The 19,087-nt window shown below is 43.9% G+C and overlaps 1 protein-coding gene across 1 annotated transcript in view; it reads left to right on the plus strand.

Moving 5' to 3' along the window:
* Positions 1-10,304: 10,304 nt before the first annotated feature.
* MYBBP1A (MYB binding protein 1a) overlaps positions 10,305-19,087 on the plus strand; it is a 64,214-nt gene continuing 55,431 nt past the window's right edge. The window contains exons 1-5 of the mRNA XM_075589981.1: positions 10,305-10,547; positions 13,289-13,384; positions 14,777-14,860; positions 15,373-15,447; positions 17,582-17,689. Of these exons, the coding sequence (XP_075446096.1) occupies positions 10,335-10,547; positions 13,289-13,384; positions 14,777-14,860; positions 15,373-15,447; positions 17,582-17,689 (576 nt within the window). The 5' untranslated portion in view covers positions 10,305-10,334. The remainder of the gene's footprint in view (positions 10,548-13,288; positions 13,385-14,776; positions 14,861-15,372; positions 15,448-17,581; positions 17,690-19,087) is intronic.

The following is a 19,087-nucleotide window of genomic DNA, read 5'->3' on the forward strand; positions in this document are numbered from 1 at the left end:
GCACAGAATATCAGTGAGTGTTTATACAGTGAGAGGCATAGAATATCAGTGAGTGTTTATACAGTGAGATGTATAGAATATCAGTGAGTGTTTATACAGTGAGTGGCACAGAATATCAGTGAGTGTTTATACAGTGAGAGGCATAGAATATCAGTGAGTGTTTATACAGTGAGTGGCACAGAATATCAGTGAGTGTTTATACAGTGAGTGGCACAGAATATCAGTGAGTGTTTATACAGTGAGAGGCACAGAATATCAGTGAGTGTTTATACAGTGAGAGGCACAGAATATCAGTGAGTGTTTATACAGTGAGTGGCACAGAATATCAGTGAGTGTTTATACAGTGAGAGGCACAGAATATCAGTGAGTGTTTATACAGTGAGATGCACAGAAAATCAGTGAGTGTTAATACAGTGAGAGGCACAGAATATCAGTGAGTGTTTATACAGTGAGTGGCACAGAATATCAGTGAGTGTTTATACAGTGAGAGGCATAGAATATCAGTGAGTGTTTATACAGTGAGAGGCACAGAATATCAGTGAGAGGCACACAATATCAGTGAGTGTTTATACAGTGAGAGGCATAGAATATCAGTGAGTGTTTATACAGTGAGAGGCACAGAATATCAGTGAGTGTTTATACAGTGAGAGGCACCGAATATCAGTGAGTGTTTATACAGTGAGTGGCACAGAATATCAGTGAGTGTTTATACAGTGAGAGGCACAGAATATCAGTGAGTGTTTATACAGTGAGTGGCACAGAATATCAGTGAGTGTTTATACAGTGAGAGGCACAGAATATCAGTGAGTGTTTATACAGTGAGATGCACAGAAAATCAGTGAGTGTTAATACAGTGAGAGGCACAGAATATCAGTGAGTGTTTATACAGTGAGTGGCACAGAATATCAGTGAGTGTTTATACAGTGAGAGGCATAGAATATCAGTGAGTGTTTATACAGTGAGAGGCACAGAATATCAGTGAGAGGCACAGAATATCAGTGAGTGTTTATACAGTGAGAGGCATAGAATATCAGTGAGTGTTTATACAGTGAGAGGCACAGAATATCAGTGAGTGTTTATACAGTGAGAGGCACAGAATATCAGTGAGTGTTTATACAGTGAGAGGCACAGAATATCAGTGAGTGTTTATACAGTGAGAGGCACAGAATATCAGTGAGTGTTTATACAGTGAGAGGCACAGAATATCAGTGAGTGTTTATACAGTGAGAGGCACAGAATATCAGTGAGTGTTTATACAGTGAGAGGCACAGAATATCAGTGAGTGTTTATACAGTGAGAGGCACAGAATATCAGTGAGTGTTTATACAGTGAGAGGCACAGAATATCAGTGAGTGTTTATACAGTGAGAGGCACAGAATATCAGTGAGTGTTTATACAGTGAGAGGCACAGAATATCAGTGAGTGTTTATACAGTGAGTGGCACAGAATATCAGTGAGTGTTTATACAGTGAGAGGCACAGAATATCAGTGAGTGTTTATACAGTGAGATGCACAGAATATCAGTGAGTGTTAATACAGTGAGAGTCACAGAATATCAGTGAGAGGCACAGAATATCAGTGAGTGTTTATACAGTGAGTGGCACAGAATATCAGTGAGTGTTTATACAGTGAGAGGCACAGAATATCAGTGAGTGTTTATACAGTGAGAGGCACAGAATATCAGTGAGTGTTAATACAGTGAGAGGCACAGAATATCAGTGAGTTTTAATACAGCGAGAGGCACAGAATATCAGTGAGTGTTAATACACTGAGAGGCACAGAATATCAGTGAGAGGCACAGAATATCAGTGAGTGTTTATACAGTGAGAGGCACAGAATATCAGTGAGTGTTAATACAGTGAGATGCACAGAATATCAGTGAGTGTTAATACAGTGAGAGGCACAGAATATCAGTGAGTGTTTATACAGTGAGAGGCACAGAATATCAGTGAGTGTTAATACAGTGAGAGGCACAGAATATCAGTGAGTGTTAATACAGTGAGAGGCGCAGAATATCAGTGAGTGTTAATACAGTGAGATGCACAGAATATCAGTGAGTGTTAATACAGTGAGAGGCACAGAATATCAGTGAGAGGCACAGAATATCAGTGAGTGTTTATACAGTGAGAGGCACAGAATATCAGTGAGTGTTTATACAGTGAGTGGCACAGAATATCAGTGAGTGTTTATACAGTGAGAGGCACAGAATATCAGTGAGTGTTTATACAGTGAGTGGCACAGAATATCAGTGAGTGTTTATACAGTGAGAGGCACAGAATATCAGTGAGTGTTTATACAGTGAGATGCACAGAAAATCAGTGAGTGTTAATACAGTGAGAGGCACAGAATATCAGTGAGTGTTTATACAGTGAGTGGCACAGAATATCAGTGAGTGTTTATACAGTGAGAGGCATAGAATATCAGTGAGTGTTTATACAGTGAGAGGCACAGAATATCAGTGAGAGGCACAGAATATCAGTGAGTGTTTATACAGTGAGAGGCATAGAATATCAGTGAGTGTTTATACAGTGAGAGGCACAGAATATCAGTGAGTGTTTATACAGTGAGAGGCACAGAATATCAGTGAGTGTTTATACAGTGAGAGGCACAGAATATCAGTGATTGTTTATACAGTGAGAGGCACAGAATATCAGTGAGTGTTTATACAGTGAGAGGCACAGAATATCAGTGAGTGTTTATACAGTGAGAGGCACAGAATATCAGTGAGTGTTTATACAGTGAGAGGCACAGAATATCAGTGAGTGTTTATACAGTGAGAGGCACAGAATATCAGTGAGTGTTTATACAGTGAGAGGCACAGAATATCAGTGAGTGTTTATACAGTGAGAGGCACAGAATATCAGTGAGTGTTTATACAGTGAGAGGCACAGAATATCAGTGAGTGTTAATACAGTGAGATGCACAGAATATCAGTGAGTGTTAATACAGTGAGAGGCACAGAATATCAGTGAGTGTTTATACAGTGAGAGGCACAGAATATCAGTGAGTGTTAATACAGTGAGAGGCACAGAATATCAGTGAGTGTTAATACAGTGAGAGGCGCAGAATATCAGTGAGTGTTAATACAGTGAGATGCACAGAATATCAGTGAGTGTTAATACAGTGAGAGGCACAGAATATCAGTGAGAGGCACAGAATATCAGTGAGTGTTTATACAGTGAGAGGCACAGAATATCAGTGAGTGTTTATACAGTGAGTGGCACAGAATATCAGTGAGTGTTTATACAGTGAGAGGCACAGAATATCAGTGAGTGTTTATACAGTGAGTGGCACAGAATATCAGTGAGTGTTTATACAGTGAGAGGCACAGAATATCAGTGAGTGTTTATACAGTGAGATGCACAGAAAATCAGTGAGTGTTAATACAGTGAGAGGCACAGAATATCAGTGAGTGTTTATACAGTGAGTGGCACAGAATATCAGTGAGTGTTTATACAGTGAGAGGCATAGAATATCAGTGAGTGTTTATACAGTGAGAGGCACAGAATATCAGTGAGTGTTTATACAGTGAGAGGCACAGAATATCAGTGAGTGTTTATACAGTGAGAGGCACAGAATATCAGTGATTGTTTATACAGTGAGAGGCACAGAATATCAGTGAGTGTTTATACAGTGAGAGGCACAGAATATCAGTGAGTGTTTATACAGTGAGAGGCACAGAATATCAGTGAGTGTTTATACAGTGAGAGGCACAGAATATCAGTGAGTGTTTATACAGTGAGAGGCACAGAATATCAGTGAGTGTTTATACAGTGAGAGGCACAGAATATCAGTGAGTGTTTATACAGTGAGAGGCACAGAATATCAGTGAGTGTTTATACAGTGAGTGGCACAGAATATCAGTGAGTGTTTATACAGTGAGAGGCACAGAATATCAGTGAGTGTTTATACAGTGAGATGCACAGAATATCAGTGAGTGTTAATACAGTGAGAGTCACAGAATATCAGTGAGAGGCACAGAATATCAGTGAGTGTTTATACAGTGAGAGGCACAGAATATCAGTGAGTGTTTATACAGTGAGAGGCACAGAATATCAGTGAGTGTTTATACAGTGAGAGGCACAGAATATCAGTGAGTGTTTATACAGTGAGAGGCACAGAATATCAGTGAGTGTTTATACAGTGAGAGGCACAGAATATCAGTGAGTGTTAATACAGTGAGAGGCACAGAATATCAGTGAGTGTTTATACAGTGAGTGGCACAGAATATCAGTGAGTGTTTATACAGTGAGAGGCATAGAATATCAGTGAGTGTTTATACAGTGAGAGGCACAGAATATCAGTGAGAGGCACAGAATATCAGTGAGTGTTTATACAGTGAGAGGCATAGAATATCAGTGAGTGTTTATACAGTGAGAGGCACAGAATATCAGTGAGTGTTTATACAGTGAGAGGCACAGAATATCAGTGAGTGTTTATACAGTGAGAGGCACAGAATATCAGTGAGTGTTTATACAGTGAGAGGCACAGAATATCAGTGAGTGTTTATACAGTGAGAGGCACAGAATATCAGTGAGTGTTTATACAGTGAGAGGCACAGAATATCAGTGAGTGTTTATACAGTGAGAGGCACAGAATATCAGTGAGTGTTTATACAGTGAGAGGCACAGAATATCAGTGAGTGTTTATACAGTGAGAGGCACAGAATATCAGTGAGTGTTTATACAGTGAGAGGCACAGAATATCAGTGAGTGTTTATACAGTGAGAGGCACAGAATATCAGTGAGTGTTTATACAGTGAGTGGCACAGAATATCAGTGAGTGTTTATACAGTGAGAGGCACAGAATATCAGTGAGTGTTTATACAGTGAGATGCACAGAATATCAGTGAGTGTTAATACAGTGAGAGTCACAGAATATCAGTGAGAGGCACAGAATATCAGTGAGTGTTTATACAGTGAGTGGCACAGAATATCAGTGAGTGTTTATACAGTGAGAGGCACAGAATATCAGTGAGTGTTTATACAGTGAGAGGCACAGAATATCAGTGAGTGTTAATACAGTGAGAGGCACAGAATATCAGTGAGTTTTAATACAGCGAGAGGCACAGAATATCAGTGAGTGTTAATACACTGAGAGGCACAGAATATCAGTGAGAGGCACAGAATATCAGTGAGTGTTTATACAGTGAGAGGCACAGAATATCAGTGAGTGTTAATACAGTGAGATGCACAGAATATCAGTGAGTGTTAATACAGTGAGAGGCACAGAATATCAGTGAGTGTTTATACAGTGAGAGGCACAGAATATCAGTGAGTGTTAATACAGTGAGAGGCACAGAATATCAGTGAGTGTTAATACAGTGAGAGGCGCAGAATATCAGTGAGTGTTAATACAGTGAGATGCACAGAATATCAGTGAGTGTTAATACAGTGAGAGGCACAGAATATCAGTGAGAGGCACAGAATATCAGTGAGTGTTTATACAGTGAGAGGCACAGAATATCAGTGAGTGTTTATACAGTGAGTGGCACAGAATATCAGTGAGTGTTTATACAGTGAGAGGCACAGAATATCAGTGAGTGTTTATACAGTGAGTGGCACAGAATATCAGTGAGTGTTTATACAGTGAGAGGCACAGAATATCAGTGAGTGTTTATACAGTGAGATGCACAGAAAATCAGTGAGTGTTAATACAGTGAGAGGCACAGAATATCAGTGAGTGTTTATACAGTGAGTGGCACAGAATATCAGTGAGTGTTTATACAGTGAGAGGCATAGAATATCAGTGAGTGTTTATACAGTGAGAGGCACAGAATATCAGTGAGAGGCACAGAATATCAGTGAGTGTTTATACAGTGAGAGGCATAGAATATCAGTGAGTGTTTATACAGTGAGAGGCACAGAATATCAGTGAGTGTTTATACAGTGAGAGGCACAGAATATCAGTGAGTGTTTATACAGTGAGAGGCACAGAATATCAGTGATTGTTTATACAGTGAGAGGCACAGAATATCAGTGAGTGTTTATACAGTGAGAGGCACAGAATATCAGTGAGTGTTTATACAGTGAGAGGCACAGAATATCAGTGAGTGTTTATACAGTGAGAGGCACAGAATATCAGTGAGTGTTTATACAGTGAGAGGCACAGAATATCAGTGAGTGTTTATACAGTGAGAGGCACAGAATATCAGTGAGTGTTTATACAGTGAGAGGCACAGAATATCAGTGAGTGTTTATACAGTGAGAGGCACAGAATATCAGTGAGTGTTAATACAGTGAGATGCACAGAATATCAGTGAGTGTTAATACAGTGAGAGGCACAGAATATCAGTGAGTGTTTATACAGTGAGAGGCACAGAATATCAGTGAGTGTTAATACAGTGAGAGGCACAGAATATCAGTGAGTGTTAATACAGTGAGAGGCGCAGAATATCAGTGAGTGTTAATACAGTGAGATGCACAGAATATCAGTGAGTGTTAATACAGTGAGAGGCACAGAATATCAGTGAGAGGCACAGAATATCAGTGAGTGTTTATACAGTGAGAGGCACAGAATATCAGTGAGTGTTTATACAGTGAGTGGCACAGAATATCAGTGAGTGTTTATACAGTGAGAGGCACAGAATATCAGTGAGTGTTTATACAGTGAGTGGCACAGAATATCAGTGAGTGTTTATACAGTGAGAGGCACAGAATATCAGTGAGTGTTTATACAGTGAGATGCACAGAAAATCAGTGAGTGTTAATACAGTGAGAGGCACAGAATATCAGTGAGTGTTTATACAGTGAGTGGCACAGAATATCAGTGAGTGTTTATACAGTGAGAGGCATAGAATATCAGTGAGTGTTTATACAGTGAGAGGCACAGAATATCAGTGAGTGTTTATACAGTGAGAGGCACAGAATATCAGTGAGTGTTTATACAGTGAGAGGCACAGAATATCAGTGATTGTTTATACAGTGAGAGGCACAGAATATCAGTGAGTGTTTATACAGTGAGAGGCACAGAATATCAGTGAGTGTTTATACAGTGAGAGGCACAGAATATCAGTGAGTGTTTATACAGTGAGAGGCACAGAATATCAGTGAGTGTTTATACAGTGAGAGGCACAGAATATCAGTGAGTGTTTATACAGTGAGAGGCACAGAATATCAGTGAGTGTTTATACAGTGAGAGGCACAGAATATCAGTGAGTGTTTATACAGTGAGTGGCACAGAATATCAGTGAGTGTTTATACAGTGAGAGGCACAGAATATCAGTGAGTGTTTATACAGTGAGATGCACAGAATATCAGTGAGTGTTAATACAGTGAGAGTCACAGAATATCAGTGAGAGGCACAGAATATCAGTGAGTGTTTATACAGTGAGTGGCACAGAATATCAGTGAGTGTTTATACAGTGAGAGGCACAGAATATCAGTGAGTGTTTATACAGTGAGAGGCACAGAATATCAGTGAGTGTTAATACAGTGAGAGGCACAGAATATCAGTGAGTTTTAATACAGCGAGAGGCACAGAATATCAGTGAGTGTTAATACACTGAGAGGCACAGAATATCAGTGAGAGGCACAGAATATCAGTGAGTGTTTATACAGTGAGAGGCACAGAATATCAGTGAGTGTTAATACAGTGAGATGCACAGAATATCAGTGAGTGTTAATACAGTGAGAGGCACAGAATATCAGTGAGTGTTTATACAGTGAGAGGCACAGAATATCAGTGAGTGTTAATACAGTGAGAGGCACAGAATATCAGTGAGTGTTAATACAGTGAGAGGCGCAGAATATCAGTGAGTGTTAATACAGTGAGATGCACAGAATATCAGTGAGTGTTAATACAGTGAGAGGCACAGAATATCAGTGAGAGGCACAGAATATCAGTGAGTGTTTATACAGTGAGAGGCACAGAATATCAGTGAGTGTTTATACAGTGAGTGGCACAGAATATCAGTGAGTGTTTATACAGTGAGATGCACAGAATATCAGTGAGTGTTTATACAGTGAGATGCATAGAATATCAGTGAGTGTTTATACAGTGAGATGCACAGAATATCAGTGAGTGTTTATACAGTGAGATGCATAGAATATCAGTGAGTGTTTATACAGTGAGATGCATAGAATATCAGTGAGTGTTTATACAGTGAGAGGCACAGAATATCAGTGAGTGTTTATACAGTGAGAGGCACAGAATATCAGTGAGTGTTTATACAGTGAGAGGCGCAGAATATCAGTGAGTGTTTATACAGTGAGAGGCACAGAATATCAGTGAGTGTTTATACAGTGAGAGGCACAGAATATCAGTGAGTGTTTATACAGTGAGTGGCACAGAATATCAGTGAGTGTTAATACAGTGAGATGCACAGAATATCAGTGTGTGTTTATACAGTGAGATGCATAGAATATCAGTGAGTGTTTATACAGTGAGATGCACAGAATATCAGTGAGTGTTTATACAGTGAGAGGCGCAGAATATCAGTGAGTGTTTATACAGTGAGAGGCACAGAATATCAGTGAGTGTTTATACAGTGAGAGGTACAGAATATCAGTGAGAGGCACAGAATATCAGTGAGTGTTTATACAGTGAGGCACAGAATATCAGTGAGTGTTTATACAGTGAGAGGCACAGAATATCAGTGAGTGTTTATACAGTGAGGCACAGAATATCAGTGAGTGTTTATACAGTGAGTGGCACAGAATATCAGTGAGTGTTTATACAGTGAGAGGCACAGAATATCAGTGAGTGTTTATACAGTGAGAGGCACAGAATATCAGTGAGTGTTTATACAGTGAGAGGCGCAGAATATCAGTGAGTGTTTATACAGTGAGAGGTACAGAATATCAGTGAGTGGCACAGAATATCAGTGAGTGTTTATACAGTGAGGGGCACAGAATATCAGTGAGTGTTTATACAGTGAGAGGCATAGAATATCAGTGAGTGTTTATACAGTGAGAGGCACAGAATATCAGTGAGTGTTTATACAGTGAGATGCACAGAATATCAGAGTGTTTATACAGTGAGATGCACAGAATATCAGTGAGTGTTTATACAGTGAGATGCACAGAATATCAGAGTGTTTATACAGTGAGATGCACAGAATATCAGTGAGTGTTTATACAGTGAGAGGCACAGAATATCAGTGAGTGTTTATACAGTGAGTGGCACAGAATATCAGTGAGTGTTTATACAGTGAGAGGCGCAGAATATCAGTGAGTGTTTATACAGTGAGATGCACAGAATATCAGTGAGTGTTTATACAGTGAGAGGCGCAGAATATCAGTGAGTGTTTATACAGTGAGAGGCGCAGAATATCAGTGAGTGTTTATACAGTGAGAGGCACAGAATATCAGTGAGTGTTTATACAGTGAGATGCACAGAATATCAGTGAGTGTTTATACAGTGAGATGCACAGAATATCAGTGAGTGTTTATACAGTGAGAGGCGCAGAATATCAGTGAGTGTTTATACAGTGAGAGGCACAGAATATCAGTGAGTGTTTATACAGTGAGAGGCGCAGAATATCAGTGAGTGTTTATACAGTGAGAGGCGCAGAATATCAGTGAGTGTTTATACAGTGAGAGGCGCAGAATATCAGTGAGTGTTTATTCAGTGAGAGGCGCAGAATATCAGTGAGTGTTTATACAGTGAGAGGCGCAGAATATCAGTGAGTGTTTATACAGTGAGAGGCACAGAATATCAGTGAGTGTTTATACAGTGAGAGGCGCAGAATATCAGTGAGTGTTTATACAGTGAGAGGCGCAGAATATCAGTGAGTGTTTATACAGTGAGAGGCGCAGAATATCAGTGAGTGTTTATTCAGTGAGAGGCGCAGAATATCAGTGAGTGTTTATACAGTGAGAGGCGCAGAATATCAGCGAGTGTTTATACAGTGAGAGGCGCAGAATATCAGTGTTTATTCAGTGAGAGGCGCAGAATATCAGTGAGTGTTTATACAGTGAGAGGCGCAGAATATCAGTGAGTGTTTATACAGTGAGAGGCGCAGAATATCAGTGAGTGTTTATACAGTGAGAGGCACAGAATATCAGTGAGTGTTTATACAGTGAGAGGCGCAGAATATCAGTGAGTGTTTATACAGTGAGAGGCGCAGAATATCAGTGAGTGTTTATACAGTGAGAGGCGCAGAATATCAGTGAGTGTTTATACAGTGAGAGGCGCAGAATATCAGTGAGTGTTTATTCAGTGAGAGGCGCAGAATATCAGTGAGTGAGTAGTAATACAGTAAGTCTGGCAGTGTGAATCCTACATGATCAGTAGCCAAACTTTGTCCCAGCACTGGATAGCAGGCCGCGCATGCGCAGTGACCCGGAAGAGGCTGCACATGCTCCGGCAGACACGTGTTGTTCAGCTCCAGCATGGCCGCACAGAGCAGCCCGGGCATGGATACTGAGGAGCAATGCATGCCAGGGGCACACAACAAGAAGCGGCCTCAACCCACGGACTCCCGTGGGGTCCTGCAACAGAACCGGCAGTTCCTCGATTTCTTTTGGGACATTGCCAAGCCCGATCAGGGTGTCAGACTGGCGGCCACCGAAAACCTCATCCAGTACCTGAAATCCAGCGAGAAGGTGGGTGCAAGGTGGGGGTGGCACCCTCTTGCATAGGGGACCTGAGGTTGCTTGAACAATGTAGGGTTAAATTGTAAAGATTTCCTGGAGACCAGGTGTTGCCCCCACCCCTCCCCCGCCAGTGTGTGCATGTGTAAGCTGCCCCCATGTGTCTTGCTAGTACAGTACGCATATTTCCTTTCTAAATTCTCAGTGACCACTGAAATAAATTATATGTCGATCTGTAAACATTATACTGCGTGAAGTGCGTGGATAGTGTTGTACCCACGTGTACAGGGGAGTGCTGTTGAAAGCAGTCACGTGACGGTGGCAGCCCGTAACCCAGAAACAAGCGGAGCCCTCTTCCCTTTCCCTATATACCTTCAGATTGCGGCCTGCTCTCCTATGGGAATGCAGGATGCGATGAGCACTGAAAAGCACTCTGGGTATGGCGTAACCCCTGGGGTGCTCGGTCCCATGATGTAGGGACTGTCTTGAAGCAACTTGTGTGCAACTCTTTCTTTCTAAGGCCTGGGACATAGTGAGTTTTAGGTCTCGGGCATGGTCAGCGCTTATGCGCTGAGGCGTGCTGCTGCTCGGCACTGAGCCCCTGCAGCCGCAATGAGAGCGGCTTTAGCAGGGGCTCGCGCACGCGTCCGCACGCTTGGGGAAGCGTGTGTCTGACGAAGTTTTGAAATTTGGCGCTCGCCGGAGCGCAGGGCCGGTCACGTGAGCGGTTCGCCCAATGAGGGCGAACCAGCTCCGTGACGTCACTGACCCGCCCACGGACGGCGCGCTGTGTAAGGCCAGGGAAAGCACCGCTTTCCCTAAGCCTCAGCGTGCCTCCGCACTGACAAACCTACTATGTCCCAGGCCTTAAGCTCGCTGAGCCGCACTGAGCAGATGCACAAAGCCCCTGCATCTGTCATCAGCGCGGCTATAGTTTCTCCCTCCGCATGCGTGCGGAGGCTGAGAAACTTTGCCGAGACGGGCAGGTTTCAAATTTGCCGCTCGGGGACCGCTCACATCCAATCGGAGCAAGGGACTAGCCTTGTCTCCCGCTCCGCCTCCTGGCACGCCTCTGCTCCGCCCCGGCCCCTGAGTGCGCTCACTGCCTCATCTGCAAGGACAGGAAAAACCATTTTGGAGCAGGCGAGGCAGAGCAGGAGCGTGGCTCAGCGCTGTTTGCTCCTCTATGTCCCAGGCCTTATGTTTAGTGATCTGTGCAACAGGCAGTTTTGCCTACAGTAAGTTGTTTAAGATGACAGTTCATCTTTTTTAATAAACAAAACTACCAAAGACTCGAAGCGGACAGTTTTCTACATACCTACAATGTGTTCCCATCAGAACTGTGCTAACATCTTGTCAAGTTTTATCAACTCCATGTCAAAGTTTAATCCCACTTTTGCACGGGTATAAAACCACCAGATATATTGCCCAGGACATACTTGCAAAGGAGAGGTAACTCTCAATGTACTACTTCCTGGTAAACCATTTTATAAATAAATACCTTGAGTTACATTATGGCAGACCTGCCAACTCACGGGCCCACCGCATTCCACGTTTTCGGTCCCATTCGCACAGTCTTCCGGTGGCATTTAGAAATCACATGGGGAGATAGTGAAAATGTGGTGTCTGACCAGGTGTCACTCTGAATTGCGTCCTCGTGCCTGCGGGTGGAGAAACACATTGGAGGGGGGGGGAGGGGATTTGTTGGGAACACCACCCTGATTTGTTAGGTTTGTTATTTTCAAATAGGGTGCAGTAATTTTAGCTCAGTTATATTTATACTCTTGTACGCGTGATCAATTGTGTCACCTTTCTGTATGCGTGTCTGGTCTGCTGAGGTGTAACTGTACCATGCATTCATAGATTACTTTTTACATCTATAAATGCCTGTCACCGCAAATGCATAGCAACATTCAGGTTCTATGTAGTGGGCGACATACTCCCAGAAAAAGTGCGTTTTAACGTGTAGTTTTTACATTTCAGCTCCATTTTTGACAAATGTGACAAGTTGACTACATTTGGTGCAGATCTTTTAGAAAGCCACCTTAAGAATGTCAACATGAAGCACCCATTCACACATCCCATTATACGTGGTGTAATTCTCCCATTATTCCAGTTCCTCTACAATACCTTTTCAAACCACTTACTGACCCACACGATGCTGTCACAGGCAAAACAGGTGGAATATACTTTGATACATTAGCGCAGGGGAGCGCAATCTTTCCCTGCTGCGCCCCTCTGCCTGCTTCCCTCCCTGCTCGCACACCCCCTCCCTTACCTTCTCTTTGACTCTCTGGCGTCAAATGACGCTGCGGGGATCACGTGGCGTCACATGACCACACTGCGTCATTTGACGGCGCCTTGCCATGGAGAAGCGTCGCCGAAGAGAAGGTAAGTGAATTTGCAGAGGCCTCACGCGATCCTCCGGCATTCATTTAAATGCCTTGGGGGAAGAGTGGGCGGCATCTGCAACTGCCGCGCCCCCCCTGAACAATCTTGCACGCCCCCCAGTTTTCGCACCGCTGCGTTAGAGTGCTTAGAGATGCCTATCCCAAATTGTACCTTCAGTTTTATTAGTCTGAGGAATTTTTATAGATATTTATATCCAGGTTTGCGTAAAAAAAAATATACACTAAGGCTATTTTTTCGCACAGTGAAAGGAAATTCTTAATTTAATTGTTTGGGGGGAAAAGTGCTTTGTACGTACTGTAGATGCTCATTGTGTTTAACAATTTTTTTTTTTTTTTTTAAAGGAAGATGAACTGAAATACACACTTAAGCGACTTGTGGAAGGATTAGCGGCCACACGTGAAGCTGCACGTCCAGGTTTCAGCTTGGCCCTAGCTCAGGTTTGTATTTTTTCTGTGCATCACTTGGAATAGCAGATGACACACTAATGACCTTGCATCATACAAGTCGCTGCCGGGAGGACCCAGAATAACACAGACGCTCCTGTTTCTCTTGGGTCTTCTTGACATGGTGGTTTGGCTTTTCCTTGTTCGGCTGGGTTTATAGTAGGTTCGCGACGGAGTGTATGGTGTTGCACACGCCTATCGCTCGAGCGATACCTGCACTGTGATCCGCGGTGTGGCCGTGACATACATGGCTGGTTTGCCCTCATTGGCTCAACTGCTCACGTGACGCGGCCAACGCACAAAAAGACAAAATAATTAGTCTTTTTAAAAAAATCTGCCATTGGGTCGCTCTTCCTTGCACGGTCTTGCGCACTATGTGCGGCCTCATGGTGGTCCTGCATTGTGTTCGCGATGGGCGCGCCTTCACACTCACTATAATCGCGGCCTTCCTCATGTTATGAGATTAGCCAACTTTCTTTTACACAACCTTTTGTATACGGGCATCGGTCATATTTTGAGTGTAGTAGGAGTTAGTTTTAATTTACAACTCTAGAGAACCACTACTTACTGTGGTTCCACTTTCTATTAAATGAAAAAGTTATGTATTTTAGGATGCGCCCACTCCCTTTTTTTGCTTTCTAAGTGTAGATCTTTCTCAAATACGGTCAGAGGGCAAATCAGGGACCTGGTGTTGTCTGCAGTGACCCTGGAGTTCAGTTACAGTTGGTAAGGGCCTGGGGATACCAAGCGCTCCTAGCCGTCTACTGTATTTAGGTATTTTTGTGATACTGATTAACTTCAAAATCTGTGCACAACATGTAAGATTGTGTGTTTTTCTTTTTCTTCTGCCACTATATTTTTCTGAATGAAGAGATTTGCGTCCCCCGTGTTTGACGCGCCCTAGAACTATTCGGAATGGGCCATTTGGCCGCGTCCAAATTGCCTCCGCCGCCGCCAGGACTATTCACCGCAGGTTGCCTTTGCCGCTGGTCACCTCGCCGCCTTCCGCCCTCGGATCTTTCCAGTCAGTGGACAACTGTGTCCTCGGATCTCCCCAGCCACAGGGCTCCCTGCGCGGCTGCCGCTAAAACTGCATTTCTGAGCATGCCTGTGCGTGCACACCACCAGGGCTCTCAGCGCAGCAGCCAGGACCCATTTTTACATTGCCCATGGGGAGATACGAGGACATTTTAAATATGGCGGTGAGGCGACCTGTGGTGGGTAGGTCTGGTGGCAGAGCGCCGGTGGCGATTTGGTTGCGGTCAAACATCCTAGACCAGAGCCATCACACTGTGATCAATGCACAGGGAACTTCTAACAAGGTTTTAGCTGCTAGCCCAGATCTTGGTACATTATTGGTGGTGCTCATGTCAGTTTATTTCAAAGGTTCTGCAGTGTTTTGAAGAGATCGCCTTGTCCACAGTCTTTGAACATATCAACGAGAAACACAACATTGAGAAAGTGAAAAAGGTGAGTCTTTGCAATCTTATTTAATAATTAGCAGTCGCCATGAATACACATCTTAAAAATATCCAGTAAGCAAATTGTTCTCATTTGTTATTAACATCCAAGGAAATAAGAAACCTAAGGTAACACTTGAATTATGTACAAATAAAGTTTTGCTTAGTTATGCAGAACGATGCACCAATGAATGGATTTGTGGATGGAAGGGTCTTGCTCATTCTTCTAGTAGCACCATTGGGTTTGGTAATCTACAAGGAATCAACACTTCCCCAACATGAGTATATTCTCCATATAGATGGTCCTGAAATGTACAAGAGGCGTTAAATCATCTGTTTTTTCTTCATCACCATTATAGGCCAAATGTATGAATAATGCGTTTTGTGTTGCACATGTTGTTTGAAGGACAGTATAATCTCTTGGAGGTGATGCCTGCTTTGCAGTATTCTCATGGGGTTGTAAACATAGGGCTACCAAGTCACAATCAGAGTCTGACATACTTTACCTGCCTTTCTGTTCAGAAACTGCTGAGAAATGCTGCCTTTGGGAACTTTTTTGGCGTGCTGGCACTGTTTCAATCGGGCCGACTTGCCAAGGTAAGAATCAAGTCGCAGGCGGTGTTCATATTCTGTGTTATTGGGGAGATTTTGTACCCTCCATGCTAGCAACTTTAAAAGGAGCCGAGTGTTCATGCTCGATCAGAATTGTATGGAAAGAAAAAGTTGCACTGTGCATTGATAAAGGGCCACAAGCCCGAAACGCGTAGGTGGTCTGTTTTTGTGCTTTTGATCCATTAAAACTTTTATTGTGGGAACGCACCTCTGTGTTTATTTTTACCCCAGTGGAACCAGTGCTTCGTTTTTCCTTCCCTGCTGTCGATCAGAATTGTACATTCTGATTGACGGTTTAGCACGTCTTCCTGTGCTGCCATGTTTTTGTAGCAGCTTTGATGCTACAGCACATTAAATAGAGATCTCTTGCAAATACCCACTATACATGATATTGTAAAGCAGGATGCTTAGTTTCTTTTCTTCCTGATGTTCTGTCAGTTTTCACATCTGTTTATTTTTATACATTGTGAAAATGTAGGTTAAGGAGTAATTGCTTGAAATAAGCAGAGTGGTCATAAATGTCTGTACGTTGATCAATATCCTTCATTGGCTTTTACACCGCAAATAGTTTGGGGCTTTCAATTTAAATGTGGAAAAATAAAGTTCGTTTAGAAATAGAAGGCACAGCTGTACAATCTTTTAAGGCGCTTTTATCTAATAGAACTGTTATTGAAAGATGCAGACCCACATAAGACCCAAATTGAGCTAAAAACACATAGGTTTAAGAAAGGTAACACGTTGAGGCTGATTTAGTTTTCTAATACCATTAGGCAAGAGTAGGTATTTTGAGATCTTTTTTGACAGTCTGTCCTGTCGGCATTGTCTGAAGATTTAAAGTGGGGGTTTCAATTTAAATTTGGCTAGAGATTAGTTTGGCAGGGATCTTGAATGTGTAATTTTTAGGTTTCTGCTCTGACAGTATGTAGCTTACATATATACGATATGATGTGAAATTATGTGCCAACCTTTTTAAAATATGGCATTTAGCGGCTTAGGCAACTACAATGAAATTAGCATACACCCCAGGGGCAACTTTAAAGCCGTCTACAGACAGGATTTGGCCCATGGGCAGTAAGTTGAAGTGTCCTGATTTAGGATGCGCCCCCGCTGTCTGAGCTGCACGCGCACCTGCAGCCGAGTTCCCCGATCTGCAGAGAGCTGCAGGGGAGAAGACTGGGGGGAGTGACGGGCGCCCGGCCATGATGTCACTCGGCAGGTTCGTCCTCATTGGCTGAACCGCCGGGGGCGTGGCCTACGCTCTGTTGCTAGTTCCAATCTCAATTTTCCTGTCTGTCTGATAAACTCGCCATGCAGCGCGGCGGCCCCCCTCGCAGCGGCCCCGGCCCCATTGAAGGGCGGCTCTTGACCCCCAAGCCTTACAGGTTTTACATTTAGGTCTGAAGGTCCAACTAAAACAGCCCAACAACAATGGACTTCTGGATGCTGTCAGTGAGGACAGAATGAAGCAGCAGTGTCATAGTGATCTGAACTGGGCTATAATGCAGCTGTAAAACTGCAAAGTGCCACCTGAAACAAACCCAGATTGCTTCTTTTTATAGGTTTTCACAATGAGGTCAGGAATTAAAATTAAGCAAGTTCACACCTACCATTGTTGAATAACCTTAAAGCAGTGAAACGTGACCATGTGTTTTAAAAAAAAAAAATATATATTTCAACACGTAATCCAATTTTAGCGTTTTAAAGCATCCCTTGATTTCTATAGCAGGTTTCAGCTCACCTCCCCAGCAGTGCGAGATCTTTGTAATAATTTCCTGTTTGTGATAGTTTGTTGCCAATATTCCCAGCAGTTTGAGCTGTAATCTGTAACGATAGATAATGTTACCTTAGTAATATAAGAATACGATGTAGCTGCTGAGTTACACTGACCTGAAGGATTGATTGTAACTGAAAGGCGGCCATTTAGTTAGGCACACAATCAGGATTTTTTTTTAACAGATTTATAGCAGGAGCACCAAACGATTGCCATCTTATGTAAGACTATAGAATTATACATTGTCACATGCTTTACATTTAATTAAAATAAGGAAAAAAAAATGACAATGTTTTATCACTGTTTTTTATAATGAATCTAAATCTCCAAAATCTTATTTTACTCCAGGATCCGAAAGTGCTTCTACAATGTGTGCAGCTGTTGCAGAGCCTGGCACAGTATAGGGAACACCTCAAAGATCTGCCCAGGAAAACTTTGGTGGATATTCTTTCAGAGGTATGATTTACTTGCAGAAATATATGTATAGAACTTGACTGAGTCATTTGTTTGATGGAAACAAAATGGCAGCAGATACTTAACAAAAATGGTGATGTTTATACAACTTAAACTTTTTATATTGTGAAATTTGAGGGGTGCACAAACGTTAAATGTTTTTTTTTTTGGTCTGGGCCCTGCGCCCCCATACCTTTTTTTTTTGAAGTGAAACTTCCTTAGTGGCGCCTCATTCGTGATGGGGCAAAAAAGAATTGTGGAGACAGAAATGAAACGGATGTGACGTCAGTGCTGGCAGTTGAGGCCGGGCTGTGTTCTGGCTCAGCCCGACCCCAACACTGACATCACACCCGCTCCACAAATCAGATGCGGCGGCGGCGGCGATAGCCGCCGGCGCCGCTCCTAATCACCCCCCCCCCCCCCCCCCGAGCCCCACACCCCCCACACACCGTGACATATGCGGCGGAACTGCCGCTGCCATGCCGCGCAGCCTCTCTCCTCCCTACCTCCGCTTTCCTGCTGACATGCGGCAGCGGCGGCAGCCCTCAAAATTTAATTGGCAGCCGGTGATTCGCTGTCACGTAAGGTGTGTTAAGGGGTATTTAATTCCCCTCATCCGGCACGGGCTCTGTGGTGCTGCCCGCCGTGGAGTACGCTGCTCCGTGGTGGGATAGCTGAGGCTGAGGCTCCACCCCCTGCCCTGTCACTCCTGCTTTGGTAACGGGACCACGTTTCGCGGGGGGGGGGGGGGGCTGGGAGTCCGCAGCTCCGTGTCCGCATTCACACAACACAGAGAGAGAGACACACACTGACCAGCTCCTGGGACCAGGCCCGCTCTCTGTCCCAGCCAAGCGCTCTGCCGGGTTGGAGACTCAGACAGAGCCCCCCTGCGCATGCCATTCCTCCACCGCCGTAACGGCCGCCGCTGCCCGCGCCCGCTGACATGCGCGGTAGTCATGGCGATGCTCACAGGCGGCTCGGAGTCCTCCTTGCGCTGCCGGGTGAATGAGGACGGCTTTCCCCCCCTCCTCCTCCCCCGCTCAACATACTCACCGCCGTCACAGCTAACGAGTGCCGAGATCCTGCACTGGTGCGGCTGCGCCGAACTGCTGCTGCTCTCCGCGGGGGCCCACCAAGTTAAGGAGTTCTCCAGCTTCGAGGCTGGCGCTGCCAACCAGTCGAAGGCTGTGTTCGTGGTGAGCTGCGGGGGTGAGTGGATGGGGTGTACTTCACGGCTGAGGTGATGTGGGCGCCGCTGCTGCTGGTCCCGATCTCCCCACACATATTCCTGGCCCCGGCCTTCTCCTCTCTCTTCCCGCTGCTACCTGGCGGAGACCTGCAGGCTATCAACTGCAGCTGGCCGGACAAGAAGAGGATCCCGGGGTTGAGGACGTGGAGCTG

This window comes from Ascaphus truei, chromosome 3, assembly GCF_040206685.1.
Source record: "Ascaphus truei isolate aAscTru1 chromosome 3, aAscTru1.hap1, whole genome shotgun sequence".
Lineage (NCBI taxonomy): Eukaryota > Metazoa > Chordata > Amphibia > Anura > Ascaphidae > Ascaphus > Ascaphus truei.